Source organism: Phyllostomus hastatus, unplaced genomic scaffold, assembly GCF_019186645.2.
Source record: "Phyllostomus hastatus isolate PE091 unplaced genomic scaffold, TTU_PhHast_1.1 phas_contig_16, whole genome shotgun sequence".
Taxonomy (NCBI): Eukaryota; Metazoa; Chordata; class Mammalia; order Chiroptera; family Phyllostomidae; genus Phyllostomus; species Phyllostomus hastatus.
The window spans coordinates 26,614,043-26,628,201 of NW_025333643.1; the positions used below are offsets into that span (position 1 = coordinate 26,614,043).

Below are 14,159 nucleotides of genomic sequence, written 5' to 3' on the forward strand. Positions count from 1 at the left end.
AAAGCCAAATGGCTGAGGTGGCATCTAGTCTGGAATATTCAGTTCAGACTGCTTCCTGGTGGGGATCCAACTCTGGTGTTATGGTATGGGGGAGTGCTGGAAGAAACTACTTTCCAAAAATATTTACCAGGCAAAAAGAACTAGGCTGGTGACCAAGACATTCCAAGGAGACACCCTTAAACAGAAGCAATTTTCCAGACCTATTCCACAGAAAGGTGGAAATGACTGTTCCTACTTACCATTCCCCACCCCAACAAAAAGCCCAGCTCATACTTCTTCTGAAACTAAACATAGCTAGAGCCAGAAGACACCTTACAAAATTGTCATTGTTCAAAAATAGACTCTGCTGTCCCTTGCAGGGGAGTGCACAGAAGACATTCTGGAGCCAGGCTTCTTGGAAAGACTTTAACATTGGCCACTGACACCAAAGGAGATAACTGAGGGATGCCTGAGTGAGACAATCCTCTCTCAACAGAGGATTTAGAAAGAAATCTGAGGGCAAGAGAGGGGGAAAGTGGCTCAGGTCATTAAAAGACGTCATTCATATTCTTCCTTTTCTTTCTGAAGAAATGGTCTTACAGCCTCAACCTCTGATTTATGCACTGTTTGATTATGCTCACCTGAGCTCAGAGCTTTCCCAGAAGTTTCTATGGGGCCAGTACCCTTTTTTCCACCCTTGTAGCCTGGTGAACCTGTGACCCCACAGTCCTGAATCATGTCAATCCTCTAACACCTTCCCATGGCCGAGGGTTCCTCTCCCACCTACATGAGTTATGATTAACTCAACTGTCGACTCACCTATGATCTTGTCTCTGTTATATCTTATCTCCATAATCAGGTCAGATTCCTTACCATGAGGAAATGAATCACATTCATTATCATGTCTGTACACTGATCACAAAATGACTCTTCCATGGAATGTCATCTCCAGTCCCCTCTGTCTAAAGTCTACTTGCCTTGCCAGGTCCAATTTTAGTTATCCTGCTGTGTGGATTCCACCCCAGTCCTCTTCCAGTCCCATTCTGATCACTTACTTACTGCCATGACTGCTTCCTTTTATTATGTGCCTGTGCTATGGGCTTTACATGCTTACCTGATTTAATAGTACGTAACACTAGTGCCCTATTACATGTACCTTATGTAGTACTTATTATATGAGTACTACTATTATGACCATTATACAGATGAGAAAACTTAGGTGTCTGAGATATTCAGTAATTGGTCCAAGATCAGACATCTACCAAGATTCTATATCTACTCCCTGCCTCTCTCCCAATATAATATCCTGTCCCATTTTTGCCAATTACTCTCTATATTTCTAGGCACACTGGCATTTTATTGACTTTCTAAAAAAAAGAGTCAAGTTTAGTCACATCTTTTGCATTGTTTTTTCAAGTAATATAACTTTCTTTTTCTTTAAAAAAGTTTTTTTTTAATTTAATGTTGTTCAAGTACAGTTGTTTCCATTTTACTCCCCTGACTCCCCGCATCCCAACATTCTCTCTTCCCACCCTTGATTCTATCCCCCATTGGTTTTGTCCATGTGTCCTTTATAGATGTTCCTCAAAACCTTCCCCTGTTTCCCCCCATTATCTCCTCCCACCTTCCCTCTGGTTACTGTCAGTCTGCTGTTTATTTCAATATCTCTGGTTATATTTTGCTTGCTTGTTTGTTTTGTTGATTAGGTTCCACTTATAGGTGAGGTCATATAGTATATGTCTTTCACTACCTGGCTTATTTCACTTAGCATAATGATCTCCAGTTCCATCCATGCTGTCCCAAAGGGTAGGAGCTCTTTCTTTCTTTCCACTGTGCAGTATTCCATCCTGTAAATGTACCATAGTTTTTTGATCCATTCATTTACTGATGGGCACTTAGTTTGCTTCTGACACTTAGCTATTGCAAATTGTGCTGCTATGAACATTGGAGTGTATAGGACCTTTGGAATTGGATTTTCAGGGTTCTTAGGGTATAATTCCAACAGAGGAATTGCCAGGTCAAAAGGCAGTTCCATTTTTAGTTTTCTGAGGAAATTCCATACTGTTTTCCAGAGTGGCTGCACCAGTCTGCATTCCCACCAACAGCACACTAGGGTTACTTTTTCTTCACATTCTCTCCAACACTTGTTTGTTGATTTGTTTGTGATGGCCATTCTCATCAGTGTGAAGTGGTATCTCATTGTGGTTTTAATTTGCATCTCTCTGATGACTAGTGATGTGGAGCATCTTTTCATATGTCTCTGGGGCCTCTGTATGTCCTCCTTGGGGAAATGTCTGTTCAGGTCCTTTGCCCACTTTTAAATTGGATTGTATGTCTTCCTGGAGTGGAGTAGTGTGAGTTCTTTATATATTTTAGAGATCAAACCTTTGTCTGAGGTATCATTGGCAAATATATTTTCCCATACGGTTGGTTCTCTTTTCATTTTAATGCTGTTTTCTTCAGCCATGCAGAGGCTTGTTATTTGATGAGATCCTATTTATTTATTTTTTCCTTTATGTTCCTTGCTCTAGGGGACATATCAATGAAAATATTGCTGCGTGGAATATCTGAGATTTTCCTGACTATGTTCTCCTGTAGGACTTTTATGGTGTCACGACTTATATTTAAGTCTTTTTGTATATTTAAGTATTTTTGTGTATGGTGTAAGTTGGTGGTTGAGTTTCATTTTTTTGCATGTAGCTGTCCAGATCTCCTAAATTATTTGTTGAAGAGGCTATTTTTACTCCATTTTATGCTTCTTCCCCCTTTGTCGAATATTCATTGATCATAGGGACTTGGGTTTATTGTTGAGCTCTCTTTTCTGTTCCCTTGGTCTATGTGTCTGTTCTTACACCAGTATCAGACTGTTTTGATTACAATGGCCTTTTAATACAATTTGATATCAGATATTGTGATCCCCCCTACTTTACTCTTCTTTCTCAAAAGTGCTGCAGCTATTCAGGGTCATTTATGGTTTCATATAAATTTTTGAAATGTTTGGTCTATATTTGTGAAATATGTCATGGGTACTTTAATAGTGCTTGCATTGAATATATAAATTCCTTTGGGTAGTATGGACATTTTGATGATATTAATTCTTCCAATCCATGAACATGGTATATGCTTTCCTTTGTTTGTGTCTTCCTTAATTTCTTTCTTCAGTGTTGTGTAGTTTTCTGTGAACAAGTCTTTTACCTCCTTGGTTAGGTTTATTCCTAAGTATTTTATTTTTCTTGTTGCTATAGCAAGTGGGATTTGTCCCTGATTTCTGTTTCTGATATTTCATTGTTGGTGTATAAAAATGTGTTTGATTTCTAAATATTGACTTTGTATCCCACTGTTTGCCAAAACACAATTCACTTATTAGATTGAGTAGTATTTTAGTGGAGTCTGTAGGGTTTTCTATGTACATTATCATGTCATTTGCAAACAATGACAGTTTTGCTTCCTCCTTTCCAATTTGTATGCCTTTTATTTCTTTTTCTTGTCTGATTACTGTGGCTAGGACTTCCAATTATTATGTTGAATAGAAGTGGTGAAAGAGGACATGTGTGTCTTGTTACTGATGTTAGAGGGAAAGCTTTTAGTTTTTGCCCATTAAATATGACGTTGGCTGAAGGTTTCTCATATATGGCCTTTATTATGTTGAGCTATGCTCCCTTTATTCCATTTTGCTGAGTATTTTTATCATAAATGGGTGCTGTACCTTATCAAATGCTTTTTTTCCACGTCTATTGATATGGTCATGTGATTTTTGCCTTTCCTTTTGTTTATGTGATATAATATGTATTGATTTACAAATACTGTACATCCTTGCATCCCTGGGATGAATCCCACTTGGTTATGGTGTATGATCTTTTTCATGTATTGCTGGATGTGGCTTACTAATATTTTGCTGGGGATTTTAGAGTGTATGTTTCTCAGAGATATTGGCCTGTAATTTTCTTTCTTTTTTGTGTCTTTATATGGTTTTGGGATTAGTGTGATGCTGGCTTCATAAAAAGAGTTTGGGAGTCTTCCATCTTCTTGGATTTTTGGTGAATAGTCTGTGAATGGTATGAGTTAGCTCTTCCTTAAATGTTTTGTAAAGTTCTCCTGTGAAACCATCTGGACCCGGACTTTTGTGTGCTGGGAACTTTTTGATTACTGCTCCGATTTCATCAGTTGTTATTGGTCTGTTCAAGCCTTGGGCTTCTACATTCAGTTTTGGAAAACTGTATTTTTCTTGAAATTTATCCACTTCACCCAGGTTTTCAAATTTCTTGGCATGTAGATGTTCATAGTAATTTTTTACAATACTTTGTATTTCTCTGGTATCAGTTGTAATCTTGTCTCTTTCATTTTTGATTGTGTTTATTTGCGTCCTTCCTTTTTCTCTTGATGAATCTGCTTAAAGGCTGTCAATATTGTTTATCTTTTCAAAGAACCAGCTCTTGGATTCATTGATCCTTAGAATTGTGCTTTTAGTCTCTATGTCATTTAATTCTGCTCTGATCTTGGTTATTTCCTTCCTTCTTCTTACTCTGGGCTTTGTTTGTAGTTGTTCCTCCAGTTCTTGTAGATGTAGGGTTAGGCTGTTTATTTGAAATGTTTCTGTTTTTTTTTAGGTAGGCCTGAATCACTGCAAACTTCCCTCTCAGGATGGCCTTTGTTGTGTCCCATAAAGTTTGGGTATTTGTGAGTTCATTTTCATTTGTTTCCAGAAACTTTTTGATTTCCCCCTTGTTCTCATTCTTAACCCATTCATTGTTTAATAGCATGCTATTCAATCTCTATGAACTTGAATGATTTTGAGTGTTTTTCTTGAAGTCGATTTCTAGTTTCAGTCCCTTGTAGTCAGAGAAAATGCTTGATATGATTTCAATTTTCTTGAATTTGTTGAGGCTTGCTTTATGTCCTATTGTGTTGTCTATCTTTGAAAACATTCCATGGGCATTTGGAAAGAATGTGTATTTTGCTTCTTTGGGATGAAAGCCTCTCTCTATATATATCAGTTAAGTCCATTTGATCTAGGGCATTGTTCCATGCTGCAATATCTATGTTGATATTTTGTTTGGAAGATCTGTCCATTTTTGACAGTGGGGTGTTAAAACCCCCTACTATATGTTTTTGCTTTCAATATCTTTCTTGAAGTCCTCCAAGATTTTCCTTATGTATTTGGGTGCTCCTATGTTGGGTGCATATATTTTTATAATCTTTATGTCTTCCTGATGGATTCTTCACTTGAGTATTATGAAGTGTCCTTCTGGGAGTGTTTTTATCACCCTTGTTTTGAAGTTGATTTTGTCTGATATGAGTATTGTTACTCTGGGTTTTTTTTCCTGCTCATTTGCTTGGAATATTTTTTCCAGCCCTTCACTTTCGGTCTGTGTAGGTCTTTTTTTTCTGAGGTGGGTCTCTTGTAGGCAACATATGTATGACTTATGTTTTCTTATCCATTCAGCTACTCTATGTCTTTTGATTGGAGCATTTAATCCACTAACATTTAAGGTTATTATCAATAGATATTTATTCATTTTTCCCTCTTTTTATCTGTGTTCCTCTCTCTCACTCTTTTCCTTTCTCTTCTTATAGTGATCCCTTTACCATATCTTGTAGTGCTGGTTTGGTGGAGGCGCATTCTTTCAGTTTTCTTTTGTCTGGGAAACTCCTATTTTGCCTTCCATTTTAATTGAGAGCCTCACTGGGTAGAATAATCTTGGCTGCAGGCCTTTGGTTTTCATTACTTGGGATATATTTTGACATTTTCTCCTGGGCTGGAGTGTTTCTGTTTAGAAATCAGCATGTAGCCTTATTGGACCCCTTTGTATGTTACTTATTCCTTCTGTCTTCCTGCTTTTAAGATTCTCTCTTTGTCTTTAAAACTTGGTATTTTTATTATGATATGTCTTGCAGTAGGACTCTTTGGGTTCATCTTAATTGGGACTCTCTGTGCTTCCTGAACTTGCATGGTTTTTTCCCTCTCCAGGTTCAGAAAATTTTCTGTCATTGTTTTTTCAAACAGGTTTTCTATTCCTTGTTTCTTTTCTTCTCCCTCTGGTATTCCTATTTTTTTTTAATGTTGTTGCATTTCATGTTATCTTGGAGTTCCCTTAAGCTATCTTAATATTTTTTGAGTCTTTTTTTGTGCAGCTGCTATACTTAGGTTTTTCTTTCCACCTTGTCTTCCAACTCACTAATTTGGTCCTCTGCTTCATCCAGCCTGCTTGTAATTCCTCCTATAGTGCATTTTTAAATTTTATTTCTGAAATTTTATTTTTCATTTCTTCCTGTTTTTTGTTTATAGTTTCTATTTCCTTTTCAGTCTGTTGTAGTTCTCACTCAGTTCCTTATGGTTGTCTGTGAGTTCCTTGAGCATCCTTATAGCCATTATTTTGAATTCTATATCTGATAGTTTGCTTACCTCCATTTCATTTAGCTCCTTTACTGAGGAGTCTTCCATTCCTTTTGATTGCAGGTTCTTTTTTTGTCTTCCCATTTTAGGTGACTCTTTTTGTTTGTTTCTGTGCTTTATGCTCTTCTGCTTTGGTAGCTGCCTTTGTAAGGTGAACTTCTATGGTAGGAATTCCATGGGATTCAGTGGTATGGTCTCTTTGATCTCCTTGTCTGGATGTTCTAGGTTTGCCCTTTCTTCTGTTTGTGTGGGCTTTCTTGTTGTACTTGGGGTTTTACCTGTTTGTGGTTCCTTTGTTGGTAGGTTCTCTTCTTTAGCAGGTATACTGATGTTCACAGCTCCCACCTAATCTTGCATGTGATCAGTGGCAGGGGGAAGGCAAAATGGATTAATACAGCAGGAGAGTATTCTATGGGAATTAAAGTACCAACAAGTACAGAAGAGATAGGAGATCCCTTGGATAAGTATAGTGTTAATGGTGATATTTCACCCGACTAGCCACTTTTTATAAAAGGTAAAAAAGAGTAAGACTCTTTTTAGAGGATAAAAGGATTATGAGCTGAATCCAGAAAACAGAGCACATGTGCAAGGTTAAATGATGAAATATAGTGAGAGTAAAGGATGGAAAGTAGGCATAGTGTGCAAGAGAATAGAGTGAACCACAACAGTAATAAAGTTAAAGGAGATAGTGAAATGGGCTAAGAAGAGAGAGGGGTTCTATGTAGCACTTACAATTGTATGAAACAACACTTATTTACAATAGTACTGGAACAACAATAACATGACAAGAAATATATTATTTGAATAACCAGAATAGAAAGTAAGTGATTAAGAGTAGTGTGTTATTGGAATAAGAGTGAAGTGAAAGAAGGAAGATTAAAATACAATATAAAAGAGAGAATAAGGAAAACCATTAAAACAATGCAATTAAACAAAGAAAACAGAGAAAACTAAAGAGAAAGAAGAAAAATAAAAAACTAATAAAATAAAAGAAGTAAATATAATGAATAATAATAATAATAATACAAATAAAGAAAAAATGTAAGTTCAATAGGATGGCAGAGTGACATTTGTCTCAGTTTCTCAGTTGCTGGGGTTAGCCGTGTGCTCCCTCTTTGGATCTGTTTCTGGACCTGTCACGGCTCTATGTCTTATTGTCTGTCTTGGGGGAAGAAAGGACAATAAAAGCCTCCTCCTGACTTTAAACTCTCCAAGTGAGCTCTGCTGGTCTTCCTGTATGTCACAGGCAGAGGAGGGCTGGTCTTCTCTATTTTTACCATCCTGTGGTTTTGTGAGGATGAGGGCCAGGTCTGGGCTGCAATATTCACAGATGCCCAACCTCTAGCTGAGGTCCTCAGTCAGCTGCCAGGCCCCAACTATCTATTTGCATCGGGTCACTGCCTTTAATCCACCAGTTGTGCCATGGACGCTGCGGTGCCCCTCCTCCTTGCTCTTTTTGAGTCTACCATGTCCAGAGCCCACCACTGGGCAAATGGCGCCAGTCAGCCTCCCGGTGAGCAGAACAAATTGGCTGCTGTGTGAGCAATGCAAGCTATCAGAGGTGTGCAAGAGTTCCTTAAACAGCAGCTCAGAACCTTTTTTTGAGTAAAATTCTCTTGTTTAAGTCCACTGTTCTTAGCAAGTGCCCTGCTTTTCACACAGTCCAACTTTCCAACCAGACTGGAGACTATCCAGGTCAAGGTCCAACATGACCCAACTCTTCTCCCATCTCTAGGTGTCACCCTGCTCCCCAGTCTCTCTGGTAATGACCTAGCTGATGTCCACAGTCCCAGTGGTTGAACACCACCTCTGTGTGTCTTCCACTTTGTCTTTATTCCCCCCCAGTGACTTCAAGCATCCAGATCCATCCTGGAGCCTCTCTGTCCTCCCTACTTTGGTAGGGGAGGGAGCTGGTGACCTGACCTTTCACCAAGGAACCTACGGCAGGCACCAGGCCAGGCTACAGGAGTCTTGGTCCCTGCCAGATCGCAGGGACCTTACCATCCCAACACAATCTCCTTACCATCTGTTTTCAATGTCCTCTATGATTTTGGGCCTCCAAACTTCATATAAGCTGGGATTCCATTGGCTATTCATTCGGTTCCTCAGAAGATTGGCCAGGTGTTCCAGTTGGGCACAGGGAGTAGTGGGCTCTGCTCCCACCTACCTTGCTGCCATCTTTTTCTATTTTTTGTTTTTTTTGTGTGTGTCTGGAATGCCTCCCTAGAATTTACAGAACTAATTCTTGCTTTTTTAAAAAATATATTTTATTGATTATGCTGTTATAGTTGTCCCATTCCCCCCCACACTCCTCTCCACTCTACACCCCCCTCCCACCAACATCCCCCCCCCCTTTAGTTCATGTCCATGGGTCATACATATAATTCCTTTGGCTCCTACATTTCCCATACTATTCTTACCCTCCCCCTGTCTATTTTCTACCTACCATCTATGCTACTTATTCTCTGTGCCTTTTTCCCCTCTCTCCCACTCCCACTCCCCTGTTGATAACCCTCTATGTGATCTCCATTTCTGTGATTCTGTTCCTGTTCTACTTGTTTGCTTAGTTTGTTTTTGTTTTAGGTGTGGTTTTTAATAATTGTGATTTTGCTGTCATTTTACTGTACATGTTTTCATCTTCTTTTTCTTAGATAAGTCCCTTTAGCATTTCATATAATAAGGGCTTGGTGATGATGAATTCCTTTAACTTGACCTTATCTGGCAAACACTTTATCTGCCCTTCCATTCTAAATGAATGCTTTACTGGATAGAGGAATCTTGGATGTAGGTCCTTGCCTTTCATGATTTGGAATACTTCTTTCCAGCCCCTTCTTGCCTGTAAGGTCTCTTTTGAGAAATCAGCTGACAGTCTTATGGGAACTCCTTTGTAGGTAACTGTCTCCAATTCTCTTTCTGCTTCTAGGATTCTCTCTTTCATTTCAATCTTTGGTAATGTAATTATGATTTGCCTTGGCATGTTCCTCCTTGAGTCCAGCTTCTTTGGGGCTCTCTGAGCTTCCTGGACTTCCTGGAAGTCTATTTCCAGGAATAGGTTTGCTAGATTAGGGAAATTCTCCTTTATTATTTGTTCAAACAACTTTTCCAATTGTTGCTCTTCCTCTTCTCCTTCTGATGCCCCTATAATTCAGATGTTGGAATGTTTAAAGATGTCCTGGAAGTTCCTAAGCCTCTCCTCATTTTTTTTTGAATTCTTGTTTCTTCATTCTTTTCTGGTTGGATATTTCTTTCTTCCTTCTGGTCCACATCATTGATTTGAGTCCCAGTTTCCTTCCCATCAGTATTGGTTCCCTGTGCATTTTCCTTCATTTCACTTAGCATAACCTTGATTTTTTATCTAATTTGTGACCAAATTGAACCAATTCTGTGAGCATCCTGATTACCAGTGTTTTGAACTGTGCATCTGATCGACTGGCTATTTCTTCATTGCTTAGTTGTATTTTTTCTGGAGCTTTGATCTATTCTTTCATTTAGGCCATTTTTTTTTGTCTTGATGCACCAGTTATATAGTGAGGGTTGGAGCCTTAGGTGTTCACCAGGGCAGGGTAATCCACATTGCTGAGTTGTGATGCTGTGTGTGGGAAAGTGGTCCAACAGGAAACAATGGTGCTTGCTTCACTCTCTACCAGATTTTAGTTACTTCTCCCACTTCCCACAAGCAAATTGGGCCCTTCTGGTGCTGATTCCTGTGTGGGTGGGTTTGTGTATATTTTAGTACCCTGTGGGTCTCCCTACAGGTGTTTTCAATCAGTGGCCTGAGGCTTTATTTCCCTACGCTGGGACCCTGGGTTGTATGGTCTGTCCTACTCCCCCTTTGTTTTGCCTGGTTTATTTGCGCACGAAAGTGGGACTGCCTGGTCCACCAGCCACTGCTTTGCTGGTCAGCTGCAGCCTTGCACACCCCAATCCACAATTCGCTGCCTGACTGCCGCCAGCTGCCACCTAGCCAGGAGTCCTCTGCCTCGGCTGCCTGACTCTGTCCCTCCTACCAGTCTGGATGAATGTGTCTTCTTTAACTTCTTGATTGTTGGACTTCCATACTGTTTGATTTTCTGTCATTTCTGGCTGTTTTTTGTTTTTAAATTGTTGTTGTTCTTTTGGTTGTGTGAGGAGGCACAGTATGTCTACCTATGCCTCCATCTTGGCTGGAAGTTTGGTTCTTGCTTTTTAAAATTTATTAATTTTTTTTATTGTTGACACTATTACAGGTGTTCCCCATTTCTCCCCCTTCTGCTCTTTCCACCTAGCCCATGCACCCCCTGCCCTGGCCTTCACCACAATTTTGTGGTGCATATATATTCTTTGCCTAATTTCTTCTAGTTCCCCCTACCTCTGCCACTCTTATCTTAGATTTGTCAGTCTGTTCCATGTATCTATGCCTCTTTTGTTTTGTCAATTTATTTTGTTCATTAGATTCCACATATGATTGAAATCATGGTATTTATCTTCTTCTGACTGGCTTATTTCACTTAGCATAATAATTTCCAGGTCCATCTGTGTTGTTGCAAAGGGTAGGAATTCCTTTTTTATAGCTGCATAGTATTCCATTGCAAATGTACCACAGCTTTAAAGAAAGATTTTATAGAAACATTGATATGTGAGAGAAAAATCAATTAGCTGTCTCTCAATCTAGGCTGGGAATTCAACTGCAGTATGACACCCAATTTCCTAAGCCACACCAGTCAGTGTTATTTATTTATTTTTAGAGAGAGGGGAAGGCAGGGAGAAAGAGGGGGAGAGAAACATCGATGTGAGAGAGAAACATTGATCGGTTGCCTCTCATATGTGCTCTGACCAGGGACCAAACCCAAAATACAAGAATGTGCCCTGACTGGGAATCAAATGGGGGATCTTTTGCTTTGCAGGATGATGCCCAATGAACTGAGCCACCCTGGTCAGGGGTACCATGACTTTTTATTCACTCATCTACTGATAAGCATTTGAGCTGTTTCCAGATCTTGACTATTGTAAATAATGCTACAGTGAACATAGGGGTTCATATATTCTTTTTGATTGGTATCTTGGGATCTTAGGATATATTCCCAGAAGTGGGATTGCTGGGTCAAACAGCAGCTCCATTTTTAGTTTTTTGAGGAAACTCCATACTGGTTTTCTTTATTGTACATTTAAAAACCATCCTAGCTCACCTTATCTAAAACTGTACCTCAGCTTTTCTCGATCATGGCCTCTTGTTTTATGTTCTTCAAAGCACTATCATTTCTGGTATTTTCCCATGTATCTATTTGTTTATTTGTTCGGCTAGACCATACCACTGCAATATAAGGTCCAAGAAAGCCAGTACCTTGTTTGTGTGGTTCACAACTGACTTCTCAGGACTTAGAATAATGCCTGGCATTTAGTGGGCATGAAAGAAATATTTTTAAGTGGACAAATTACTCCAATATTTATGCTTTTAGCCTCTACTCTGTGACCTCCTTAAATTACAGTGTTTATGGCACATACAGATTGTAACATATAACTTAACCATTAAGTATTTATGGTTTTATGTCTTACACTGTTAGCTATTATTTCATTCACATTCAGATTCAATGTGTGTGTGTATGTGTGTGTGTAATCACTGATCCACATGAACTAGTTAGTCCTGGTTTTCCCACTAGAGCATTTGGTCAATGGGCACCTGCATTTCCTTTTTTATCCAGCAGAGGACTGATCATGCAGAGTCCCAATGAGTTGCTGAGTGAACAGATAATTTTGTGATTCAGAGTGAGGTAGGTGTTGTTGAGTACAGTTTTTTCTATGTTGTTGAACCCTATTCAAAAACTATACTGAGTCCAGCTCCAGCCGGTGAGGCTCAGTTGGTTGGGTGTTGTCCTACAAACAGAAAGTCCACAGGTTCAATACCTAGTTAGGGCACATGCCTGGGTTTTGGGTTTGGTCCCTGGTTGGGGCCCCTATAAAAGGAAACCAATTGATGTTTCCCCCTCATATCAAGGTTTCTCTCCTTCCCTTTCCCTCTCTCTAAAATCAATAAGCATGTCCTAGGGTAAAGATAAAAAAGAATAAAAAAGTTAAAAAAAATATACACTGAGTCCAGAATCAAAGTTTTCAGGTTTTTCCCTGTCTCCCGAGAACTTAGCTGTCTGGTTTCCCTCAGCCCAAGTCCTGAGCCAATGGAATTTCCAGGAGGTCCTATCCTTGTAGCCAACAAGGCTAGGAAGAATCAGAAGTCACAGGTGTGAAAAACAAATTAGCCCATTCTGGAGATGATCCTATGTCTGGTGAAGCTGCAGACTGAAAGAACGCTTAAATTAGAGAGTCAAAAAAGAATACTGAGTGATTGGCCAATATAGTTTGTCTGGGACACATTTTCTTAAATTTTAATATTTGATAAGATCTTTGGAAATTATCCCCAGAAAGGGAGAGAATTCCTCTGATAATGTATCAGTCTGAATATAATATGGGTGAATTAGAGTACAGGTGAATTGGGCTGCCGCCAATAACAGATAGACACATACACACACACACACACATAGAAAAGTGCTGACAAGTCCAAACACATTTGCTTACATGGAATTTTAAATTATTACAAGTTTATTGTAAATAGACTTGCCTCATTTTGGAGAAGATTTAAATTGTTGAGAAATATATACAATATCCCAGTTATCAAAAAAATGGATGTAAAACAAAAAAGATGATGAGGGGATAATATAAAATAGACCTAGATGGAAGTTAAGAAGTCCACTCCATATTAAACTATATATAAATATATATATGTTTAATATATTTATATATATAGTTTACCAACTATATCTTGTCACCAACACCAAAACATTATTCAGTTTTAAGATCTGAATGAATGACTATCTTGTATTTCTCTCACTGATACATGAGCTCAAGAAACAAGCACAGTGCCTTCAAATTTCTAAAACAGGACAATATTTTGAGTTCTTAAAATGATCAATATTCATTTTCTTCTCCTTTTGCAATAGTCCTAGAAGAAAAATCTTGCTTAAAAAATCTTTAAGCAGGATGTACTCTAATTATTGGAGCATTTTCCTCCCTCTTTGCTAATTGTGAATGACAATGAGTCAGTAGTCCAGGCAAAAGGTAAAGAAATAAAAACAAGTGAAAAAAAAAACTTACGTGTCATCTGTAAAGGTGATTCCAAAGTACTCTTTTTCTTTTAGGTTGAAATGTGAAGCCACGAGGTCCAGCAACTCTCTTGATAAAAGTTTGGGCTGTCAGTGTGAAAATCTGATTAGAAACAATTTGGTTGCCTTTCTCTCTTATTGTTACCACCATCCTCTGCTCCAAATAGTTTGAAACAACTTTTGTTTGTTTTTAAATACCTGCCCCCCTTTGCTGCATCAATAAATCTACTAAAGACCATTCTCTAAGTGATTGGGAAGGAAGGAAGGAAGGGAAATGGGAATAGGAACATCAATGAGATCATCATTTTCATATATTTGAAATTCAGTCCAGTACCTTACTTCTTTCTTCTAAGGTAAAACTGTGCTTACTAATGCATTGGTATTTTGGAAAAACACTCTTTTATATCTAGTATGGTGCTAGCGACCAAGACAAAAAACCTCAGGATGTTAAACACCTCATTTTCTGGACCGTAGGATTAATTTTGCTTGTTGCAGGGTAGTTGAAAAGAATCAAGACTTAAGGCTGTGGGGGTGATGGTCATCACAGCTAGAACTAACAATAACAAGAATAATAATAACAATAACCGTGCATTGTGCTGAACTTCTTTATATCTATTATCTCATATTCTTACAATGAGCCTTTGAGGTACAGGTTC

General features: G+C 38.7%; 1 protein-coding gene across 3 annotated transcripts in view; it reads right to left on the reverse strand.

Annotated features, from left to right (window-relative positions):
• The window catches only part of FRMD4B (FERM domain containing 4B), a 449,639-nt gene that overhangs the window by 128,674 nt on the left and 306,806 nt on the right, over positions 1–14,159 (reverse strand). For all 3 annotated transcript variants that reach the window (XM_045832345.1, XM_045832346.1, XM_045832344.1), the window contains exon 3: positions 13,496–13,590. In XM_045832345.1, the coding sequence (XP_045688301.1) occupies positions 13,496–13,590 (95 nt within the window). The remainder of the gene's footprint in view (positions 1–13,495; positions 13,591–14,159) is intronic.